Genomic DNA, 21,494 nt, shown 5'->3' on the forward strand with positions numbered 1-21,494 from the left:
TAATGGTCGAGTGAGTGTTTGCTCGAACTCGAAATAAAAATAGCCCGTAGGCTTGGTCGAGCGAATGCTTTGAACTCGGAGTAATGTAGCCCGTAAGCTTGGTCGAGTGAATGATTCGAACTCGAAGTAATGTAGCCCGTAGGCTTAATGGTCGAGTGTGTGTTTGCTCAAACTTGAAATAAAAATAGCTCATAGGCTTGGTCGAGTGAATGATTCGAACTCGAAGTAATGTAGCACGTAGGCTTAGTGGTCGAGTGAGTGTTTGCTCGAACTCGAAATAAAAATAACCACAGGCTTGGTCGAGTGAATGATTCAAACTCGAAGTAATGTTGCCCGTAAGCTTGGTCGAGTGAATGATTCAACCTCAAAGTAATGTAGCCCGTAGGCTTAATGGTCGAGTGAGTGTTTGCTCGAACTCGAAATAAAAATAGCCCGTAGGCTTGGTCGAGCGAATGATTTGAACTCGGAGTAATGTAGCCCGTAAGCTTGGTCGAGTGAATGATTCGAACTCGAAGTAATGTAGCCCGTAGGCTTAATGGTCGAGTGTGTGTTTGCTCAAACTTGAAACAAAAATAGCTCATAGGCTTGGTCGTGTGAATGATTCGAACTCGAAGTAATGTAGCACATAGGCTTAATGGTCGAGTGAGTGTTTGCTCGAACTCGAAATAAAAATAGCCCGTAGGTGTAATGGTCGAGTGAGTGTTTGCTTGAACTCGAAATAAAACTAGCCCATAGGCTTGGTCGAGTGAATGATTCTAATTCGAAGTAATGTAGCCCGTAGGCTTAATGGTCGAGTGAGTGTTTTCTCGAACGCGAAATAAAAATAGCCCGTAGGCTTAGTCGAGTGAATTATGCAAACTCAAAGTAATGTAGCCCGTAGGTGTAATGGTCGAGTGGGTGTTTGCTCGAACTCGAAATAAAAATAGCCCGTAGGACTGGTCGAGTGTATGATTCGAACTCGAAGTAATGTAGCACGTAGGCTTAATGGTCGAGTGAATGTTCGCTTGAACACGAAATAAAAATAGCCCGTAGGCTTGGTCGAGCGAATGCTTTGAACTCGAAGTAATGTAGCACGTAAGCTTGGTCGAGTGAATGATTCGAACTCGAAGTAATGTAGCCCGTAGGTGTAATGGTCGAGTGAGTGTTTGCTTGAACTCGAAATAAAAATAGCCCGTAGGCTTGGTCGAGGGAATGATTCAAACTCGAAGTAATGTAGCACGTAGGCTTAATGGTCGAGTGAGTGTTTTCTCGAACTCGAAATAAAAATAGCCCGTAGGCTTGGTCGAGTGAATGATTCTAATTCGAAGTAATGTAACCAGTAGGCTTAATGGTCGAGTGAGAGTTTGCTTGAACTCGAAATAAAAATAGCCCGAAGGCTTAAGTAATGTAGCCCGTAAGCTTGGTCGAGTGAATGATTCAACCTCAAAGTAATGTAGCCCGTAGGCTTAATGGTCGAGTGAGTGTTTGCTCGAACTCGAAATAAAAATAGCCCGTAGGCTTGGTCGAGCGAATGCTTTGAACTCGGAGTAATGTAGCCCGTAAGCTTGGTCGAGTGAATGATTCGAACTCGAAGTAATGTAGCCCGTAGGCTTAATGGTCGAGTGTGTGTTTGCTCAAACTTGAAATAAAAATAGCTCGTAGGCTTGGTCGAGTGAATGATTCGAACTCGAAGTAATGTAGCACATAGGATTAATGGTCGAGTGAGTGTTTGCTCGAACTCAAAATAAAAATAGCCCATAGGCTTGGTCGAGTGAATGATTCAAACTCGAAGTAATGTAGCCCGTAAGCTTGGTCGAGTGAATGATTCAACCTCAAAGTAATGTAGCCCGTAGGCATAATTGTCGATTGAGTGTTTTCTCGAACTAGAAATAAAAATAGCCCGTAGGCTTGGTCGAGTGTATGATTCGAACTCGAAGTAATGTAGCACGTAGGCTTAATGGTCGAGTGAGTTTTTGCTCGAACTCGAAATAAAAATAGCCCGTATGCTTGGTCGAGTGAATGATTCAAACTCGAAGCAATGAAGCCCATAGGCTTAATTGTCGAATGAGTGTTTGCTCGAACTCTAAATAAAAATAGCCCGTAGGCTTAGTCGAGTGAATGATGCGAACTCGAAGTAATGTAGCCCGTAGGTGTAATGGTCGAGTGAGTGTTTGCTTGAACTCGAAATTAAAATAGCCAGTAGGCTTAGTCGAGTGAATGATTCGAACTCGAAGTAATGTAGCCCGTAGGCTTAATGGTCGAGTGAGTGTTCGCTCGAACTCGAAATAAAAATAGCCCATAGGGTTGGTCGAGCGAATGATTTGAACTCGAAGTAATGTAGCCCGTAAGCTTGGTCGAGTGAATGATTCGACCTCGAAGTAATGTATCCCGTAGGCTTAATGGTCGAGTGAGTGTTTGCTTGAACTCGAAATAAAAATAGCCCGTATGCATGGTCAAGTGAATTATTCGAACTCGAAGTAATGTATCCCGTTGGCTTAATGGTCGAGTGAGTGTTTGCTTGAACTCGAAATAAAAATAGCCCGTAGGCTTGGTCGAGTGAATGAATCGAACTCGATATAATGTAGCACGTAGGCTTAATGGTCGAGTGAGTGTCTTCTCAAACTAGAAATAAAAATAGCCCGTAGGCTTGGTCGAGTGAATTATTCGAACTCGAAGTAATGTAGCCCGTAGGCTTAATGGTCGAGTGAGTGTTTGCTCGAACTCGAAATAAAAATAGCCCGTAGGCTTGGTCGAGTGAATGATTCGAACTCAAAGTAATGTAGCCCGTAGGTTTAATGGTCGACTTAGTGTTTGCTCGAACTCGAAATGAAAATAGCCTGTAGGCTTGGTCGAGTGAATGATTCAAACTCGAAGTAATATATCCCGTAGGTGAAATGGTCGAGTGAATGATTCGAACTCGAAGCAATGAAGCCCGTAGGCTTAATGGTCGAGTGAGTGTTCGATCGAACTCGAAATAAATATAGCCCATAGGCTTGGTCGAGTGAATGGTTCGAACTCGAAGTAATGTAGCCCATAGGCTTAATGGTCGAGTGAGTGTTCGCTCGAACTTGAAATAAAAATAGCCCATAGGCTGATCGAGCGAATGATTTGAACTCGAAGTAATGTAGCCCGTATGCTTGCTCGAGTGAATGATTCGAACTCGAAGTAATATAGCCCGTAGGCTTAATGGTCGAGTGAGTGTTTGCTCGAACTCGAAACACAAATAGCTCGTAGGCTTGGTCGAGTGAATGATTCGAACTCGAAGTAATGTAGCACATAGTGTTAATGGTCGAGTGAGTGTTTGCTCGAACTCGAAATAAAAATATCCCGTAGGCTTGGTCGAGCGAATGATTCAAACTCGAAGTAATGTAGCCCATAGGCTTAATGGCCGAGTGAGTGTTTGCTCGAACTCGAAATAAAAATATCCCGTAGGCTTGGTCGAATGAATGATTCGAACTCGAAGTAATATAGCCCGTAGGCTTAATGGTCGAGTGAGTGTTTGCTCGAACTCGAAATAAAAATAGCCCGTAGGCTTAGTCGAGTGAATGATGCGAACTCGAAGTAATGTAGCCCATAGGTGTAATGGTTGAGTAAGTGTTTGATCGAACTAGAAATAAAAATAGCCCGTAGGCTTGGTCGAGTGAATGATTTGAACTCGAAGTAATGTAGCTCATAGGCTTAATGGAGAAGTGAGTGTTCGCCCGAACTCGAAATAAAAATAGCCCATAGGCTTGGTCGAGTGAATTATTCGAACTCGAAGTAATGTATCCCGTAGGCTTAATGGTCGAGTGAGTTTTCTCTCAAAATCGAAATAAAAATAGCCCGTAGGCTTTGTCGAGTGAATGGTTTGAACTCGAAGTAATGTAGCCCGTAGGCTTAATGGTCGAGTGAGTGTTCGCTCGAACTCGAAATAAAAAAAGCCCGTAGGCTTGGTTAAGCAAATGATTTGAAGTCGAAGTAATGTAGCCCATATGCTTGGTCGATTGAATGATTCGGCCTCGAAGTAATGTAGCTCGTAGGCTTAATGGTCGAGTGAGTGTATGCTCGAACTCGAAATACAAATAGCTCGTAGGCATGGTCGAGTGAATGATTCGAACTCGAAGTAATGTAGCACATAAGGTTAATGGTCGAGTGAGTGTTAGATCGAACTCAAAATAAAAATATCTCTTAGGCTTGGTTGAGTCAATGATTCAAACTCGAAGTAATGTAGCCCATAGGCTTAATGGTCGAGTGAGTTTTTACTCGAACTCGAAATAAAAATAGCCCGTAGGCTTGGTCGAGTGAATGATTCGAACTCGAAGTAATGTAGCCCATAGGCTTAATGATAGAGTGAGTGTTTGCCCGAACTCGAAATAAAAATAGCCTGTAGGCTTGGTCGAGTGAATGATTCGAACTCGAAGTAATGTAGCCCGTAGGCTTAATGGTCGAGTGAGTGTTCGCTCAAAATCGAAATAAAAATAGCTCATAGGCTTTGTCGAGTAAATGGTTCGAACTCGAAGTAATGTAGCCCGTAGGCTTAATGGTCGAGTGAGTGTTCGCTCGAACTCGAAATAAAAATAGCCTGTAGGCTTGGTTGAGCGAATGATTTGAAGTCGAAGTAATGTAGCACGTAAGCTTGTTCGAGTGAATGATACGACCTCGAAGTATTGTAGCCCGTAGGCTTAATGGTCGAGTGAGTGTTTGCTCGAACTCAAAATAAAAATAGTCCGTAGGCTTGGTCGAGTGAATGATTCGAACTCGAAGTAATGTAGCACGTAGGCTTAATGGTCGAGTGAGTGTTTGCTCAAACTCGAAATAAAAATAGCCTGTAGGCTTGGTCGAGTGAATGATTCGAACTCAAAGTAATGTAGCCCATAGGCTTAATGGTCGATTGAGTGTTTGCTCGAACTCGAAATAAAAATAGCCCGTAGGCTTGGTCGAGTGAATGATTCGAACTCGAAGTAATGTAGCCCGTAGGCTTAATGGTCGAATGAGTGTTTTCTCGAACTCGAAATAAAAATAGCTCGTAGGCTTAGTTGAGTGGATGATGCGAACTCGAAGTAATGTAGCCCGTAGGCTTAATGGTCGAGTGAGTGTTCGCTCGAACTCGAAATAAAAATAGCTCGTAGGCTTGGTCGAGTGAATGATTCGAACTTGGAGTAATGTAGCACGTAGGGTTAATGGCCGAGTGAGTGTTTGATCGAATTCGAAATACAAATATCCCGTAGGCTTGGTCGAGTGAATGATTCAAACTCGAAGTAATGTAGCCCGTAGGCTTAATGGTCGAGTGAGTGTTTGCTCGAACTCGAAATAAAAATAGCCCGTAGGCTTGATCGAGTTAATGATTCGAACTCGAAGTAATATAGCCCGTAGGATTAATGGTCGAGTGAGTGTTTGCTCGAACTCGAAATAAAAATAGCCCGTAGGCTTAGTCGAGTGAATGATGCGAACTCGAAGTAATGTAGCCCGTAGGTTTAATGGTTGAGTGAGTGTTTGCTCGAACTAGAAATAGAAATAGCCTGTAGGATTGGTCGAGTGAGTGATTCGAACTCGAAGTAATGTAGCCCGCAGGCTTAATGGTCGAGTGAGTGTTCGCTCGAACTCGAAATAAAAATAGCCCATAGGCTTGGTCGAGTGAATGGTTCGAACTCGAAGTAATGTAGCCCGTAGACTTAATGGTCGAGTGAGTGTTCGCTCGAACTCGAAATAAAAATAGCCCGTAGGCTTGGTTGAGCGAATGATTTAACTCGAAGTAATGTAACCCGTAAGCTTGGTCGAGTGAATGATTCGACCTCGAAGTATTGCAGCCCGTAGGCTTAATGGTCGAGTGAGTGTTTGCTCGAACTCAAAATAAAAATAGTTCATAGCCTTGGTCGAGTGAATGATTCGAACTCGAAGTAATGTAGCACGTAGGCTTAATGGTCGAGTGAGTGTCTGCTCGAACTCGAAATAAAAATAGCCCGTAGGCTTGGTCGAGTGAATGATTCGAACTCGAAGTAATGTAGCCCGTAGGCTTAATGGTCGAGTGAGTGTTTGCTCGAACTCGAAATAAAAATAGCCCGTAGGCTTGGTCGAGTGAATGATTCGAACTCGAAGTAATGTAGCCCGTAGGCTTAATGGTCGAGTGAGTGTTTGCTCGAACTCGAAATAAAAATAGCCCGTAGTCTTAGTCGAGTGAATTATGCAAACTCAAAGTAATGAAGCCCGTAGGTGTAATGGTCGAGTGAGTGTTTGCTCGAACTCGAAATAAAAATAGCCCATAGGCTTGGTTGAGTGAATTATTCGAACTCAAAGTAATGTAGCTCGTAGGTTTAATGGTCGAGTGAGTGTTCACTCGAGCTAGAAATAAAAATAGACTGTAGGCTTGGTCGAGCGAATGCTTTGAACTCAAAGTAATATAGCCCGTAAGCTTGGTCAACTGAATGATTCAAACTCGAAGTAATGTAGTCCGTAGGCTTAATGGTCGAGTGAGTGTTTGCTCAAACTTGAAATATAAATGTAGCCCGTAAGCTTGGTCGAGTGAATGATTCAACCTCAAAGTAATGTAGCCCGTAGGCTTAATGGTCGAGTGAGTGTTTGCTCGAACTCGAAATAAAAATAGCCCGTAGGCTTGGTCGAGCGAATGCTTTGAACTCGGAGTAATGTAGCCCGTAAGCTTGGTCGAGTGAATGATTCGAACTCGAAGTAATGTAGCCCGTAGGCTTAATGGTCGAGTGTGTGTTTGCTCAAACTTGAAATAAAAATAGCTCATAGGCTTGGTCGAGTGAATGATTCGAACTCGAAGTAATGTAGCACGTAGGCTTAATGGTCGAGTGAGTGTTTGCTCGAACTCGAAATAAAAATAACCACAGGCTTGGTCGAGTGAATGATTCAAACTCGAAGTAATGTTGCCCGTAAGCTTGGTCGAGTGATTGATTCAACCTCAAAGTAATGTAGCCCGTAGGCTTAATGGTCGAGTGAGTGTTTGCTCGAACTCGAAATAAAAATAGCCCGTAGGCTTGGTCGAGCGAATGATTTGAACTCGGAGTAATGTAGCCCGTAAGCTTGGTCGAGTGAATGATTCGAACTCGAAGTAATGTAGCCCGTAGGCTTAATGGTCGAGTGTGTGTTTGCTCAAACTTGAAACAAAAATAGCTCATAGGCTTGGTCGTGTGAATGATTCGAACTCGAAGTAATGTAGCACATAGGCTTAATGGTCGAGTGAGTGTTTGCTCGAACTCGAAATAAAAATAGCCCGTAGGTGTAATGGTCGAGTGAGTGTTGGCTTGAACTCAAAATAAAACTAGCCCATAGGCTTGGTCGAGTGAATGATTCTAATTCGAAGTAATGTAGCCCGTAGGCTTAATGGTCGAGTGAGTGTTTTCTCGAACGCGAAATAAAAATAGCTCGTAGGCTTAGTCGAGTGAATTATGCAAACTCAAAGTAATGTAGCCCGTAGGTGTAATGGTCGAGTGGGTGTTTGCTCGAACTCGAAATAAAAATAGCCCGTAGGATTGGTCGAGTGTATGATTCGAACTCGAAGTAATGTAGCACGTAGGCTTAATGGTCGAGTGAATGTTCGCTTGAACTCGAAATAAAAATAGCCTGTAGGCTTGGTCGAGCGAATGCTTTGAACTCGAAGTAATGTAGCACGTAAGCTTGGTCGAGTGAATGATTCGAACTCGAAGTAATGTAGCCCGTAGGTGTAATGGTCGAGTGAGTGTTTGCTTGAACTCGAAATAAAAATAGCCCGTAGGCTTGGTCGAGGGAATGATTCGAACTCGAAGTAATGTAGCACGTAGGCTTAATGGTCGAGTGAGTGTTTTCTCGAACTCGAAATAAAAATAGCCCGTAGGCTTGGTCGAGTGAATGATTCTAATTCGAAGTAATGTAACCCGTAGGCTTAATGGTCGAGTGAGTGTTTGCTTGAACTCGAAATAAAAATAGCCCGAAGGCTTAAGTAATGTAGCCCGTAAGCTTGGTCGAGTGAATGATTCAACCTCAAAGTAATGTAGCCCGTAGGCTTAATGGTCGAGTGAGTGTTTGCTCGAACTCGAAATAAAAATAGCCCGTAGGCTTGGTCGAGCGAATGCTTTGAACTCGGAGTAATGTAGCCCGTAAGCTTGGTCGAGTGAATGATTCGAACTCGAAGTAATGTAGCCCGTAGGCTTAATGGTCGAGTGTGTGTTTGCTCAAACTTGAAATAAAAATAGCTCGTAGGCTTGGTCGAGTGAATGATTCGAACTCGAAGTAATGTAGCACATAGGATTAATGGTCGAGTGAGTGTTTGCTCGAACTCAAAATAAAAATAGCCCATAGGCTTGGTCGAGTGAATGATTCAAACTCGAAGTAATGTAGCCCGTAAGCTTGGTCGAGTGAATGATTCAACCTCAAAGTAATGTAGCCCGTAGGCATAATTGTCGATTGAGTGTTTGCTCGAACTAGAAATAAAAATAGCCCGTAGGCTTGGTCGAGTGTATGATTCGAACTCGAAGTAATGTAGCACGTAGGCTTAATGGTCGAGTGAGTTTTTCCTCGAACTCGAAATAAAAATAGCCCGTATGCTTGGTCGAGTGAATGATTCAAACTCGAAGCAATGAAGCCCATAGGCTTAATTGTCGAATGAGTGTTTGCTCGAACTCTAAATAAAAATAGCCCGTAGGCTTAGTCGAGTGAATGATGCGAACTCGAAGTAATGTAGCCCGTAGGTGTAATGGTCGAGTGAGTGTTTGCTTGAACTCGAAATTAAAATAGCCAGTAGGCTTAGTCGAGTGAATGATTCGAACTCGAAGTAATGTAGCCCGTAGGCTTAATGGTCGAGTGAGTGTTCGCTCGAACTCGAAATAAAAATAGCCCATAGGGTTGGTCGAGCGAATGATTTGAACTCGAAGTAATGTAGCCCGTAAGCTTGGTCGAGTGAATGATTCGACCTCGAAGTAATGTATCCCGTAGGCTTAATGGTCGAGTGAGTGTTTGCTTGAACTCGAAATAAAAATAGCCCGTATGCATGGTCAAGTGAATTATTCGAACTCGAAGTAATGTATCCCGTTGGCTTAATGGTCGAGTGAGTGTTTGCTTGAACTCGAAATAAAAATAGCCCGTAGGCTTGGTCGAGTGAATGAATCGAACTCGATATAATGTAGCACGTAGGCTTAATGGTCGAGTGAGTGTCTTCTCAAACTAGAAATAAAAATAGCCCGTAGGCTTGGTCGAGTGAATTATTCGAACTCGAAGTAATGTAGCCCGTAGGCTTAATGGTCGAGTGAGTGTTTGCTCGAACTCGAAATAAAAATAGCCCGTAGGCTTGGTCGAGTGAATGATTCGAACTCGAAGTAATGTAGCCCGTAGGTTTAATGGTCGACTTAGTGTTTGCTAGAACTCGAAATGAAAATAGCCTGTAGGCTTGGTCGAGTGAATGATTCAAACTCGAAGTAATATATCCCGTAGGTGAAATGGTCGAGTGAATGATTCGAACTCGAAGCAATGAAGCCCGTAGGCTTAATGGTCGAGTGAGTGTTCGATCGAACTCGAAATAAATATAGCCCATAGGCTTGGTCGAGTGAATGGTTCGAACTCGAAGTAATGTAGCCCATAGGCTTAATGGTCGAGTGAGTGTTCGCTCGAACTTGAAATAAAAATAGCCCATAGGCTGATCGAGCGAATGATTTGAACTCGAAGTAATGTAGCCCGTATGCTTGCTCGAGTGAATGATTCGAACTCGAAGTAATATAGCCCGTAGGCTTAATGGTCGAGTGAGTGTTTGCTCGAACTCGAAATACAAATAGCTCGTAGGCTTGGTCGAGTGAATGATTCGAACTCGAAGTAATGTAGCACATAGTGTTAATGGTCGAGTGAGTGTTTGCTCGAACTCGAAATAAAAATATCCCGTAGGCTTGGTCGAGCGAATGATTCAAACTCGAAGTAATGTAGCCCATAGGCTTAATGGCCGAGTGAGTGTTTGCTCGAACTCGAAATAAAAATAGCCCGTAGGCTTGGTCGAATGAATGATTCGAACTCGAAGTAATATAGCCCGTAGGCTTAATGGTCGAGTGAGTGTTTGCTCGAACTCGAAATAAAAATAGCCCGTAGGCTTAGTCGAGTGAATGATGCGAACTCGAAGTAATGTAGCCCATAGGTGTAATGGTTGAGTAAGTGTTTGATCGAACTAGAAATAAAAATAGCCCGTAGGCTTGGTCGAGTGAATGATTTGAACTCGAAGTAATGTAGCTCATAGGCTTAATGGAGAAGTGAGTGTTCGCCCGAACTCGAAATAAAAATAGCCCATAGGCTTGGTCGAGTGAATTATTCGAACTCGAAGTAATGTATCCCGTAGGCTTAATGGTCGAGTGAGTTTTCTCTCAAAATCGAAATAAAAATAGCCCGTAGGCTTTGTCGAGTGAATGGTTTGAACTCGAAGTAATGTAGCCCGTAGGCTTAATGGTCGAGTGAGTGTTCGCTCGAACTCGAAATAAAAAAAGCCCGAAGGCTTGGTTGAGCAAATGATTTGAAGTCGAAGTAATGTAGCCCATATGCTTGGTCGATTGAATGATTCGGCCTCGAAGTAATGTAGCTCGTAGGCTTAATGGTCGAGTGAGTGTATGCTCGAACTCGAAATACAAATAGCTCGTAGGCATGGTCGAGTGAATGATTCTAACTCGAAGTAATGTAGCACATAAGGTTAATGGTCGAGTGAGTGTTAGATCGAACTCAAAATAAAAATATCTCTTAGGCTTGGTTGAGTGAATGATTCAAACTCGAAGTAATGTAGCCCATAGGCTTAATGGTCGAGTGAGTTTTTACTCGAACTCGAAATAAAAATAGCCCGTAGGCTTGGTCGAGTGAATGATTCGAACTCGAAGTAATGTAGCCCATAGGCTTAATGATAGAGTGAGTGTTTGCCCGAACTCGAAATAAAAATAGCCTGTAGGCTTGGTCGAGTGAATGATTCGAACTCGAAGTAATGTAGCCCGTAGGCTTAATGGTCGAGTGAGTGTTCGCTCAAAATCGAAATAAAAATAGCTCATAGGCTTTGTCGAGTAAATGGTTCGAACTCGAAGTAATGTAGCTCGTAGGCTTAATGGTCGAGTGAGTGTTCGCTCGAACTCGAAATAAAAATAGCCTGTAGGCTTGGTTGAGCGAATGATTTGAAGTCGAAGTAATGTAGCACGTAAGCTTGTTCGAGTGAATGATACGACCTCGAAGTATTGTAGCCCGTAGGCTTAATGGTCGAGTGAGTGTTTGCTCAAACTCAAAATAAAAATAGTCCGTAGGCTTGGTCGAGTGAATGATTCGAACTCGAAGTAATGTAGCACGTAGGCTTAATGGTCGAGTGAGTGTTTGCTCAAACTCGAAATAAAAATAGCCTGTAGGCTTGGTCGAGTGAATGATTCGAACTCAAAGTAATGTAGCCCGTAGGCTTAATGGTCGATTGAGTGTTTGCTCGAACTCGAAATAAAAATAGCCCGTAGGCTTGTCGAGTGAATGATTCGAACTCGAAGTAATGTAGCCCGTAGGCTTAATGGTCGAATGAGTGTTTTCTCGAACTCGAAATAAAAATAGCTCGTAGGCTTAGTTGAGTGGATGATGCGAACTCGAAGTAATGTAGCCCGTAGGCTTAATGGTCGAGTGAGTGTTCGCTCGAACTCGAAATAAAAATAGCTCGTAGGCTTGGTCGAGTGAATGATTCGAACTCGGAGTAATGTAGCACGTAGGGTTAATGGCCGAGTGAGTGTTTGATCGAATTCGAAATACAAATATCCCGTAGGCTTGGTCGAGTGAATGATTCAAACTCGAAGTAATGTAGCCCGTAGGCTTAATGGTCGAGTGAGTGTTTGCTCGAACTCGAAATAAAAATAGCCCGTAGGCTTGATCGAGTGAATGATTCGAACTCGAAGTAATATAGCCCGTAGGATTAATGGTCGAGTGAGTGTTTGCTCGAACTCGAAATAAAAATAGCCCGTAGGCTTAGTCGAGTGAATGATGCGAACTCGAAGTAATGTAGCCCGTAGGTTTAATGGTTGAGTGAGTGTTTGCTCGAACTAGAAATAGAAATAGCCTGTAGGATTGGTCGAGTGAGTGATTCGAACTCAAAGTAATGTAGCCCGTAGGCTTAATGGTCGAGTGAGTGTTCGCTCGAACTCGAAATAAAAATAGCCCATAGGCTTGGTCGAGTGAATGGTTCGAACTCGAAGTAATGTAGCCCGTAGACTTAATGGTCGAGTGAGTGTTCGCTCGAACTCGAAATAAAAATAGCCCGTAGGCTTGGTTGAGCGAATGATTTAACTCGAAGTAATGTAGCCCGTAAGCTTGGTCGAGTGAATGATTCGACCTCGAAGTATTGTAGCCCGTAGGCTTAATGGTCGAGTGAGTGTTTGCTCGAACTCAAAATAAAAATAGTTCATAGCCTTGGTCGAGTGAATGATTCGAACTCGAAGTAATGTAGCACGTAGGCTTAATGGTCGAGTGAGTGTCTGCTCGAACTCGAAATAAAAATAGCCCGTAGGCTTGGTCGAGTGAATGATTCGAACTCGAAGTAATGTAGCCCGTAGGCTTAATGGTCGAGTGAGTGTTTGCTCGAACTCGAAATAAAAATAGCCCGTAGGCTTGGTCGAGTGAATGATTCGAACTCGAAGTAATGTAGCCCGTAGGCTTAATGGTCGAGTGAGTGTTTGCTCGAACTCGAAATAAAAATAACCCGTAGGCTTAGTCGAGTGAATGATGCGAACTCGAAGTGATGTGGCCCGTAGGCATAATGGTCGAGTGAGTGTTTGCTGGAACTCGAAATAAAAATAGCCCGTAGATTTGGTCGAGTGAATGATTCGAACTCGAAATAATGTAACCCGTAGGCTTAATGGTCGAGTGAGTGTTCGCTCAAAATCGAAATAAAAATAGCTCATAGGCTTTGTCGAGTAAATGGTTCGAACTCGAAGTAATGTAGCCCGTAGGCTTAATGGTCGAGTGAGTGTTCGCTCGAAATCGAAATAAAAATAGCCTGTAGGCTTGGTTGAGCGAATGATTTGAAGTCGAAGTAATGTAGCCCGTAAGCTTGTTCGAGTGAATGATACGACCTCGAAGTATTGTAGCCCGTAGGCTTAATGGTCGAGTGAGTGTTTGCTCGAACTCAAAATAAAAATAGTCCGTAGGCTTGGTCGAGTGAATGATTCGAACTCGAAGTAATGTAGCACGTAGGCTTAATGGTCGAGTGAGTGTTTGCTCAAACTCGAAATAAAAATAGCCCGTAGGCTTGGTCGAGTGAATGATTCGAACTCGAAGTAATGTAGCCCATAGGCTTAATGGTCGAGTGAGTGTTTGCTCGAACTCGAAATAAAAATAGCCCGTAGGCTTGGTCGAGTGAATGATTTGAACTCGAAGTAATGTAGCCCATAGGCATAATGGTCGAGTTGTATCTTAATTCTGATTGCACAATAAATCTCAAAATAGAGTAATTTTCATTGGATATAAGACGCCGATAAAAAAGAGAAATCTCTTCGCACGTTATTACACGCCTGGGCTCGGGCCAATCTATATGAGCATGGTTCGCTTCGACCATTTGACTCTTTACAGTTTTTCCTATTGGGACCCTGTTGTTGTGAAATAACTTTCTTGTGGGACCTCGGATATTTTCATAAATGTTGCACGACCAATGTTTGCCTCATTAAAAACCTTGCCAAAAAACCCATTTGGGATAAAACTGGTCTAAGGGGAAAAGAGTGCAACGCGTGCTTTCTAGCGAGAGATCCGTCCCTTGTTCAGACTTCTGCAGGGGTCAGTTTCGAGATATAAACGAATATGGAAAGGTTGTACCTTAACAGTAGTACCTTTTTAGATGTGATACATTCTAGCTACTTGATAGCTGTTTGCTGTTTATAACGCCGATCCTGTACGACCCCTTTCCGATGCCCTCGAGTACCTGATATGGTCCTTCCCAATTCGGTCCTAGCTTCCCTTCATTCGGATTTTGGGTAGTGATGGTAATTTTTCTCAACACTAAGTCTCCAGGCTTGAAATGGCGGAGCTTGGTTCTTCGATTATAATATCTTTCAATTCGATGTTTTTGTGCGGCCATTCGGACGAGAGTAGCTTCTCGTCTTCCGTTCGATAGTTCGAGGCTTGTATTCATAGCCTCGTTATTTGATTCTTCCATCGCGAATCGTAATTTGGCACTGGGTTCACCAACCTCGACTGGTATCAATGCTTCGGATACATATACTAAGGAGAACGGGGTCGCCCCCGTACTGGATTTTGACGTTGTCCGATATGCCCAAAGGACGTCGGGCAGGATTACTCTCCATCTCCCTTTAGCGTCTTTCAACCTCTTCTTTAAGTTTTGAATGACAGTTTTGTTTGTTGATTCGTCCTGCCTATTCCCACTTGGGTGGTATGGCGTCGACAATATCCTTCTTATCTTATGGTCTTCGAGGAATCTTGTTACTTTGCCGCCGATGAATTGCTTTCCATTGTCACATACTATTTCGGCAGGTATCCCGAACCGGCATGTGATATGATCCCAAATAAAGTCTATAACTTCTTTCTCTCTTATTTTCTCGAACGCCTGCGCTTCAACCCATTTAGAAAAATAGTTAGTCATAAACAAAATGAATTTGGCTTTACCTGGGGTCGATGGCAGAGGGCCGACGATATCCATTCCCCATTTCATGAATGGCCATGGGGATAGGACTGAGTGGAGTTGCTCTCTGGGCTGGTGGATCATCGGTGCGAACCTTTGACATTTGTCACATTTACGAACAAATTCCTTCATATCTTTGCCCATATCGATCCAATAATACCTTGCTGTAATTAGTTTTCAGACTAATGTATCGGCTCTAGAGTGATTCCCGCAAGTACCCTCATGCACTTCCCGTAGGACGTAATCGACATCCCCCGGACCCAAGCATACCGCCAATGGTCCATCAAACGTTCTTCGGTAAAGCATTCCGTCCGAAGCCAACGTGAATCGAGCAGCTTTGGTCCGTAGGGTTCTTGAATCTTTAGGGTCCAATGGGAGTTTGCCGCTTTTCAAGTATTCAATATACTTGTTTCTCTAATCACAGGTTAAGCTTGTATAATTTATTTCGGCGTGACCTTCTTCGATTACTGATCTTGAAAGTTGAACAACATTCCTCGAGCCCGTATCATCTACCTCGACCAATGACCCCAAATTTGCAAGCGCATCGTCCTCATTATTCTGTTCCCGTGGTACATGCCATAAAGTCCATTGTTTGAAACGGCGCAAAGTGATAAGCAGTTTATCTAAATACTTTTGCATTCTACCTTTTCGAACTTCGAAGGTTTTGTTTACTTGACTCACCACCAGCAAGGAGTCGCAGTTGGCTTCAATGACTTCTGCTCCCAAGTTTCTAGCTAACTCGAGACCTGCAATCATGGCTTCATACTCGGCCTCGTTGTTAGTCAACCTGACAGTTTTAATAGACTACCTAATAGTGCTACCCATGGGTGGTTTCAAAACTATGCCCAGCCCGAACCCTTTTACGTTCGAAGCCCCGTCTGTAAAAAGGATCCATACCCCTGATGATGCACCTGATTTCAATAGTTCCTTTTCAACTTCGGGTACGAGGGCTGGTGTGAAATTGGCCACGAAGTCTGCTAAAATTTGAGACTTGATGGCCGTGTGGGGTTGATATTCGATATCGTACCCACTGAGTTCGACGGCCCATTTGGCCAGTCGGCTTGATAACTCGGGTTTGTGCAAAATATTACGAAGTGGGTAAGTGGACAATACACATATGGGATGGCATTGAAACTACGACCTTAACTTTCTTGAGACGCTTATCAGTGCAAGCACCAATATTTCTAGGAGCGGATATCTAGTTTTCGCCTCTCCTAAGGTTCGAGTCGTATAATAAATGGGGAATTGCATACCTTGCTCTTCTCGAACTAGGACACTGCTCACGGCGACTTTCGATGCTGCCAAGTACAAATAAAGTTTCTCGTCAGTTTTTGGAGTGTGAAGCAGTGGTGCGCTTGATAGATATTGCTTTAGTTCTTCTAATGCTTGTTGGCACTCCGGGGTCCAAGAAAAATCGTTCTTCTTTTTGAGTAGAGAGAAAAATTTATGACTTCGATCAGATGATCTTGAGATGAACCGGCTTAAGGTAGCAATCCGACCCGTTAGCCTTTGTACGGCCTTCACGCTGTCCACAATGACGATGTCTTCGATGGCCTTGATTTTATCGGGGTTAATCTCTATTCCCCGATGTGACACCATGAAGCCGAGGAACTTGCCCGAACCGACCCCGAAAGCACATTTCTCGGGGTTGAGCTTCATGTTGTATTTCCTTAAAATATCGAACGTTTCCTGCAAATGAATTAAATGCTCCTCTGCGCGCAGGGACTTAACTAACATGTCATCAATATAAACTTCCATTGATTTTCCAATTTGTTCTTCGAACATTTTATTTACTAGGCGTTGGTAAGTAGCCCCTGTGTTTTTTAGCCGGAAGGGCATCACATTATAACAATACGTTCCATATTTTTTGACAAATGAAGTTTTTTCCTGGTCCTCCGGGTTCATCTGGATTTGATTATACCCGGAATAGGCATAGAGAAAAGTGAGGATCTCGTGGCCGGCCGTGGCATCGATTATGCGATCGATATTGGGCAGCGGAAAGGAATCTTTGGGGCATGCTTTGTTCAAATCCTTATAGTCCACGCACATTCTAAGTTTGTCCCCTTTTTTAGGGACTACAACTACGTTGGCTAACCATTCGGGATATTTCACCTCCCGAATGGACCCTACTTTGAGAAGCTTGGTTACCTCGTCCTTTATGAATGTGTGCTTTCTATCGGACTGGGGTCTTCTCTTTTGCTTCACCGGTCTGAACCTGGGGTCCAAACTTAGCTGATGCATCATTATGTCCGGCGGGATCCCTGTTATATCTAAATGGAACCAGGCAAAACAATCGATGTTATCGATAAGAAATTGAACGAGTTTCTTCTTGAGTTCAGGGCTCAACCCCCTTCCCAAGTATACCTTTCGCTCCGGCCAGTGCTTGATTAATATGACTTTCTCTAGCTCCTCGATCGTCGATTTTGTGGCGTCAGAGTCATCGGGAATCACGAAAGATCGAGGGACCCTTTGATCTCCATCCTCTTCGATTTTCTGGTTATCTGGCTGGGTTGAAGCCGATGTCTGTGATTGCTATTTGGTATCTCGTTCTCCTTACGGACCCGATCTTTTTATCGGCGAAAGTGAGGACACTGGTTTAGCTTCGTCGACGATGAATATTTCTTTCGCGGCTGGTTATTCTCCGTACACCATTTTGACATCTCCCGACATTGGGAATTTCAGGGCCTGGTGTAGGGTCGAAGGCACAACTCTCATGTTGTGGATCCTTGGCCTTCCCAAAAGGGCGTTATATCTTATATCGCGTTCGATCACGTGAAACTTTATTTCCTGGATGGTTTCGACCACGTTTATTGGTAGGACTATCTCACCTTTGGTGGTTTCGCATACCATATTGACCCCGTTTAGGACCAAAGTTGCGGGTACGATCTGATCCTGTAGGCTGAGCTGCTCCACTACCTTCAATCGGATGATGTTGGCAGAGCTACCTGGATCGATTAACACACGCTTAATTTTAGTTTTATTCACGAGTACAGATATTACCAGTGTGTCGTTGTGAGGTTGGACGACCCCCATCTGCATTTTCATCATCAAAGGATAGAGTCCCCATGGGTGCGTAATCTTGAGTCCGAGATCGCTTTTCCCTTACCATCGATGTTTTAGTGCATTTAAGCATTGGTACCCGACGGGTATCGATGCCGCCGATGATCATGTGGATGACGTGTTGCGGTTCTTCTTGCTCATTTTGTTTGCCGAAATCCCTACTTCTAAAATGGCTCTTTGCCCTATCATCAAAAACTCCCGAAGGTGCCCTTTGTTAAATAAGCGAGTTATTTCCTCTCTTAGTTGCTTGCAATCTTCCGTTCTGTGGCTATGGGTACCATGATATTCACACGTTTGATTGGGATTTCTTCGGGCAGGATCGGTCTGCATTGGTCGAGGCCATTTAGTGTCTTTGATGCGTCTGATGGCCGACATGAGAGCAGATGCACCAACGCTGAAGTTATATTCTGATAATCAAGGTGCTTCTATAGGATCGGCATATTTATCGAAGCCGCTCTTACTCATAAGCCCCTGAGAATTTTGTCCTCGATCAATCCTTTGATTGTTCCGAACTGCGTTGCGTGCTGAACCGATGTTCACCCAATCTGCGACATATGGTCGATATCGGTCTTTGTTCGACCTTTGTCCTCTGTCGATCTGCTTTTGATTAATAATTGTCCTGTTCTGATGAACGGGTCCGTGCGGGGCACTCGACTGATCATCCTCGACCCTAATTTTCGATTGATATCGGTTGTGCACATCTGCCGATGTGATGCTGTCGAACTTATCCCGTTCAACCCTTGGGCGAAGTCTTGTACGGCCCAGTCGTCTGCGACTAGGGGTAATTCCACGCGTTCCATTTGAAATCGGGATACGAATTCCCTCAGCATCTCACCCTGCCCTTGCTTTACTTTGAAGAGGTTTGATTTCCTCGTTGCAACCTTTATGGCACCAGCATGTGCCTTTACAAATGAATCTGCTAGCATGGCAAAAGAATCGATGGAATTCGACGGTAAATTGTGGTACCAGATCATAGCTCTTTTCGAGAGGGTCTCCCCGAACTTTTTGAACAACACGGATTCGATCTCATCGTCTTCCAAATCGTTGCCTTTTATGGCACATGCGTAAGAGGTGACATGTTCGTTAGGATCGGTCGTACTGTTATATTTGGGAATTTCAGGCATACGGAATTTTTTGGGGATTGGCTTCGGTGCCGCACTCGACGAAAAAGGCTTTTGTGTGAATTTTTTCGAATCAAGCCCTTTTATCATTGGTGGAGCCCCGGGGATTTGGTCGACCCTGGCATTGTACGTTTCCACCCTCTTGTCTTTCGCTTCGACTCGTTTTGTGAGTTCCTAGAGCAATTTAGTAATTTCGGGAGTAGTCCCCGATTCTTGCTCGTTAGATTTCACTATGGCAGGCTCTGTTCTGGGGGCGACTTCTCGAAGTGGATTGGAGACCGACCTGCTTTGTGCGCGAGTTTGGCTCTGTAGCTGAGCTATCGCTACTTGTTGGGCTTTTAGCATCTCGAAGATCATACATAAGTTGGCCCCGATTTTCCCTGGGTTTTGGGTGTCTCGGGCTATGGATCGAGTACCGCCCTGAATGCTTTTTTCCGGTTTGGAATGCTGGTTCGCCTCCAAAGCTATTTGTGAATTGACATCTAGTGGTATTTCGGCTCGAATTTTGGGTACTTCGATTCGAGCCTCGGGTGCCAAGTTGTTGGTTTCATCTTGAAGGCCGGCTTCGTAATCGATCAGTGAAGCCATTCGATCGGTGGTTATTCGTAGCTGACCCTAAATTCAAGATATTTTCAGAAATAAGTGCAAAGCACAATGGCGTGTTTTTTAGATTTGTATCAAATGACCACTGTTATCCTCGGCCCCACGGTGGGTGCCAAACTGTTTACCCGAAAAATGGATAGAGTTGAATTTATACGCAGTTCCGAGGATATGTGATGTAACTTGATACAAAATGCAAGGATAAATAAAATGTAAATATAGATTGGAGAGAATGCAATCTAGATGAGGTTATCAAGAACAATGAACCTTATGATTCGACAAATAGAATTAATCTAAGAAACTGGAAGAGGGATGCTTTACTGTAGAGGAATATAATACTTTTATCACAATGTAAGTCTCATGAGAACCCTCCTACAGAAATGATAACCAAGCCCTTTTATAGTGGAGGGATTCGGCTCCAAGCATAATTAAATAAACATTCAGTGGGAGACCCATGGTAAGTCAGCATTTCCATAATTTCTGCCAAGATTCCCTCTAGTGGGATTGCAACGGCTTTTGTCTGTGAGCTCGATCTCGCTTAGAATCCTCGATTTTGGTTCGATCTTGATTTCGGCTCGAACTTGTGATCTTGGTTCAAGCCCGATCCTGTTTTGAGCCTTTGAATTGATCCCAGACCAGTGTTGGTTGGTCTTTGGATTATCAGCACGATAGGTCTACCATGTGACACGGTTTGATTCTTGTTCGAGTTTGATTATGGTATCGATCTCGACACGGACCGGCCTCCCCGGGTTCGAGGTTAGTTCGTCTCCCCTTCGGGATCTTACTTCGATACATCCCCCTTCGAACCATATCGGACGTGCCAAGGCTGAAATCTATTTCGACCATATACAATGGTATTCATTTGTCACGTATTTGTATTTATTATTTCGTGCAGACTTGGTGGAGATAGTAGAAAGAATGGCAACTGTGAAGCAGAAAATACTGGTTTTATCTGGCAAAGGCGGAGTTGGTAAGAGTACATTCTCAGCTCAACTTGCTTTTGCATTGGCAGCTATGGATTTTCAAGTAGGTCTCCTTGATATTGATATATGTGGTCTAGAAGGACAAGAGATTCACCAGAGTAACATCGGATGGTCCCCTGTTTATGTTGAGTCTAACCTTGGGGTTATGTCAATTGGTTTCATGCTTCCCAACCCTGATGAAGCTGTCATATGGAGAGGTCCCCGCAAGAATGGTCTAATTAAGCAATTCCTCAAAGAAGTTTATTGGGGAGAGCTTGATTTTCTTGTGGTTGATGCTCCACCTGGGACCTCAGATGAGCATATTTCAATTGTTCAATTCCTACAAGCAACTGGAATAGATGGTGCAGTTATCGTCACAACCCCACAGCAGGTATCACTGATAGGTGTGAGGAAAGAAGTTAGTTTTTGCAAGAAAGTTGGGGTGGAGGTTCTTGGTGTTGTTGAGAACATGAGTGGTCTTTCCCAACCACTCACAGAGTTCAAATTCATGAGAATGACAGAGGCCGGTGAGCAAAAAGACATGACCGAGTGGGCCATGGCTTATATGAGAGAAAAAGCCCCGCAAATGCTAAACTTGGTTACTTTTAGTGAAGTTTTTGATAGCAGTGGTGGAGGTGCGGCAAAGATGTACGGTGATATGGGTGTCCCTTTTCTTGGGAAAGTACCACCTGATCCTCAGCTATGTAAAGCAGCTGAAGAAGGACGATCTTGCTTTTCAGATGACTAGTTTTATAGTATACTTGCCTCTCACGTGTTGCCTGGCGATTATTGTAAAATTTATATTTAAAATTAATAAAATTAAAATAAGATTAAATACCATAAATTTAGAATGAGTCTGAATTCTTTCTTAAAAGTGAACAACAAGAATATTATCATAATTACTATATTAGAGCGACTCGAACTCATTTTTTTATTTAACCTCTAACATAAAAAGTCAAAACAATAAAAAATTGGTATTTAACTTGTAAATATAGCAAAAACATCTCTATAATTGAAAATCTTACCAATACAATATAATGTCTAAAGTATATCATTAATGTTGTTCATTTAGAGAAAAGTTCATTAGAGAAAAGAAGAAGAAACTTAGATTATATGTTGAAGGAGTAAATAGATGTTGAAGATAGAGTATTAGTTGAAGTATTGATAATTGTAAAATTTCTCACACTC

The 21,494-nt window shown here is 43.3% G+C and overlaps 1 protein-coding gene across 1 annotated transcript in view; it reads left to right on the forward strand.

Annotated features, from left to right (window-relative positions):
• The window catches only part of LOC104107220 (cytosolic Fe-S cluster assembly factor NBP35-like), a 51,772-nt gene extending 30,718 nt beyond the window's left edge, over window positions 1–21,054 (forward strand). The window contains exon 3 of the mRNA XM_070192063.1: window positions 20,240–21,054. Coding sequence (XP_070048164.1) covers window positions 20,263–21,054 — 792 coding nt within the window. The 5' untranslated portion in view covers window positions 20,240–20,262. The remainder of the gene's footprint in view (window positions 1–20,239) is intronic.
• The last annotated feature ends 440 nt before the right edge of the window (window positions 21,055–21,494 follow it).

The sequence above is a fragment of the Nicotiana tomentosiformis genome, chromosome 12 (genome assembly GCF_000390325.3).
Source record: "Nicotiana tomentosiformis chromosome 12, ASM39032v3, whole genome shotgun sequence".
Taxonomy (NCBI): Eukaryota; Viridiplantae; Streptophyta; class Magnoliopsida; order Solanales; family Solanaceae; genus Nicotiana; species Nicotiana tomentosiformis.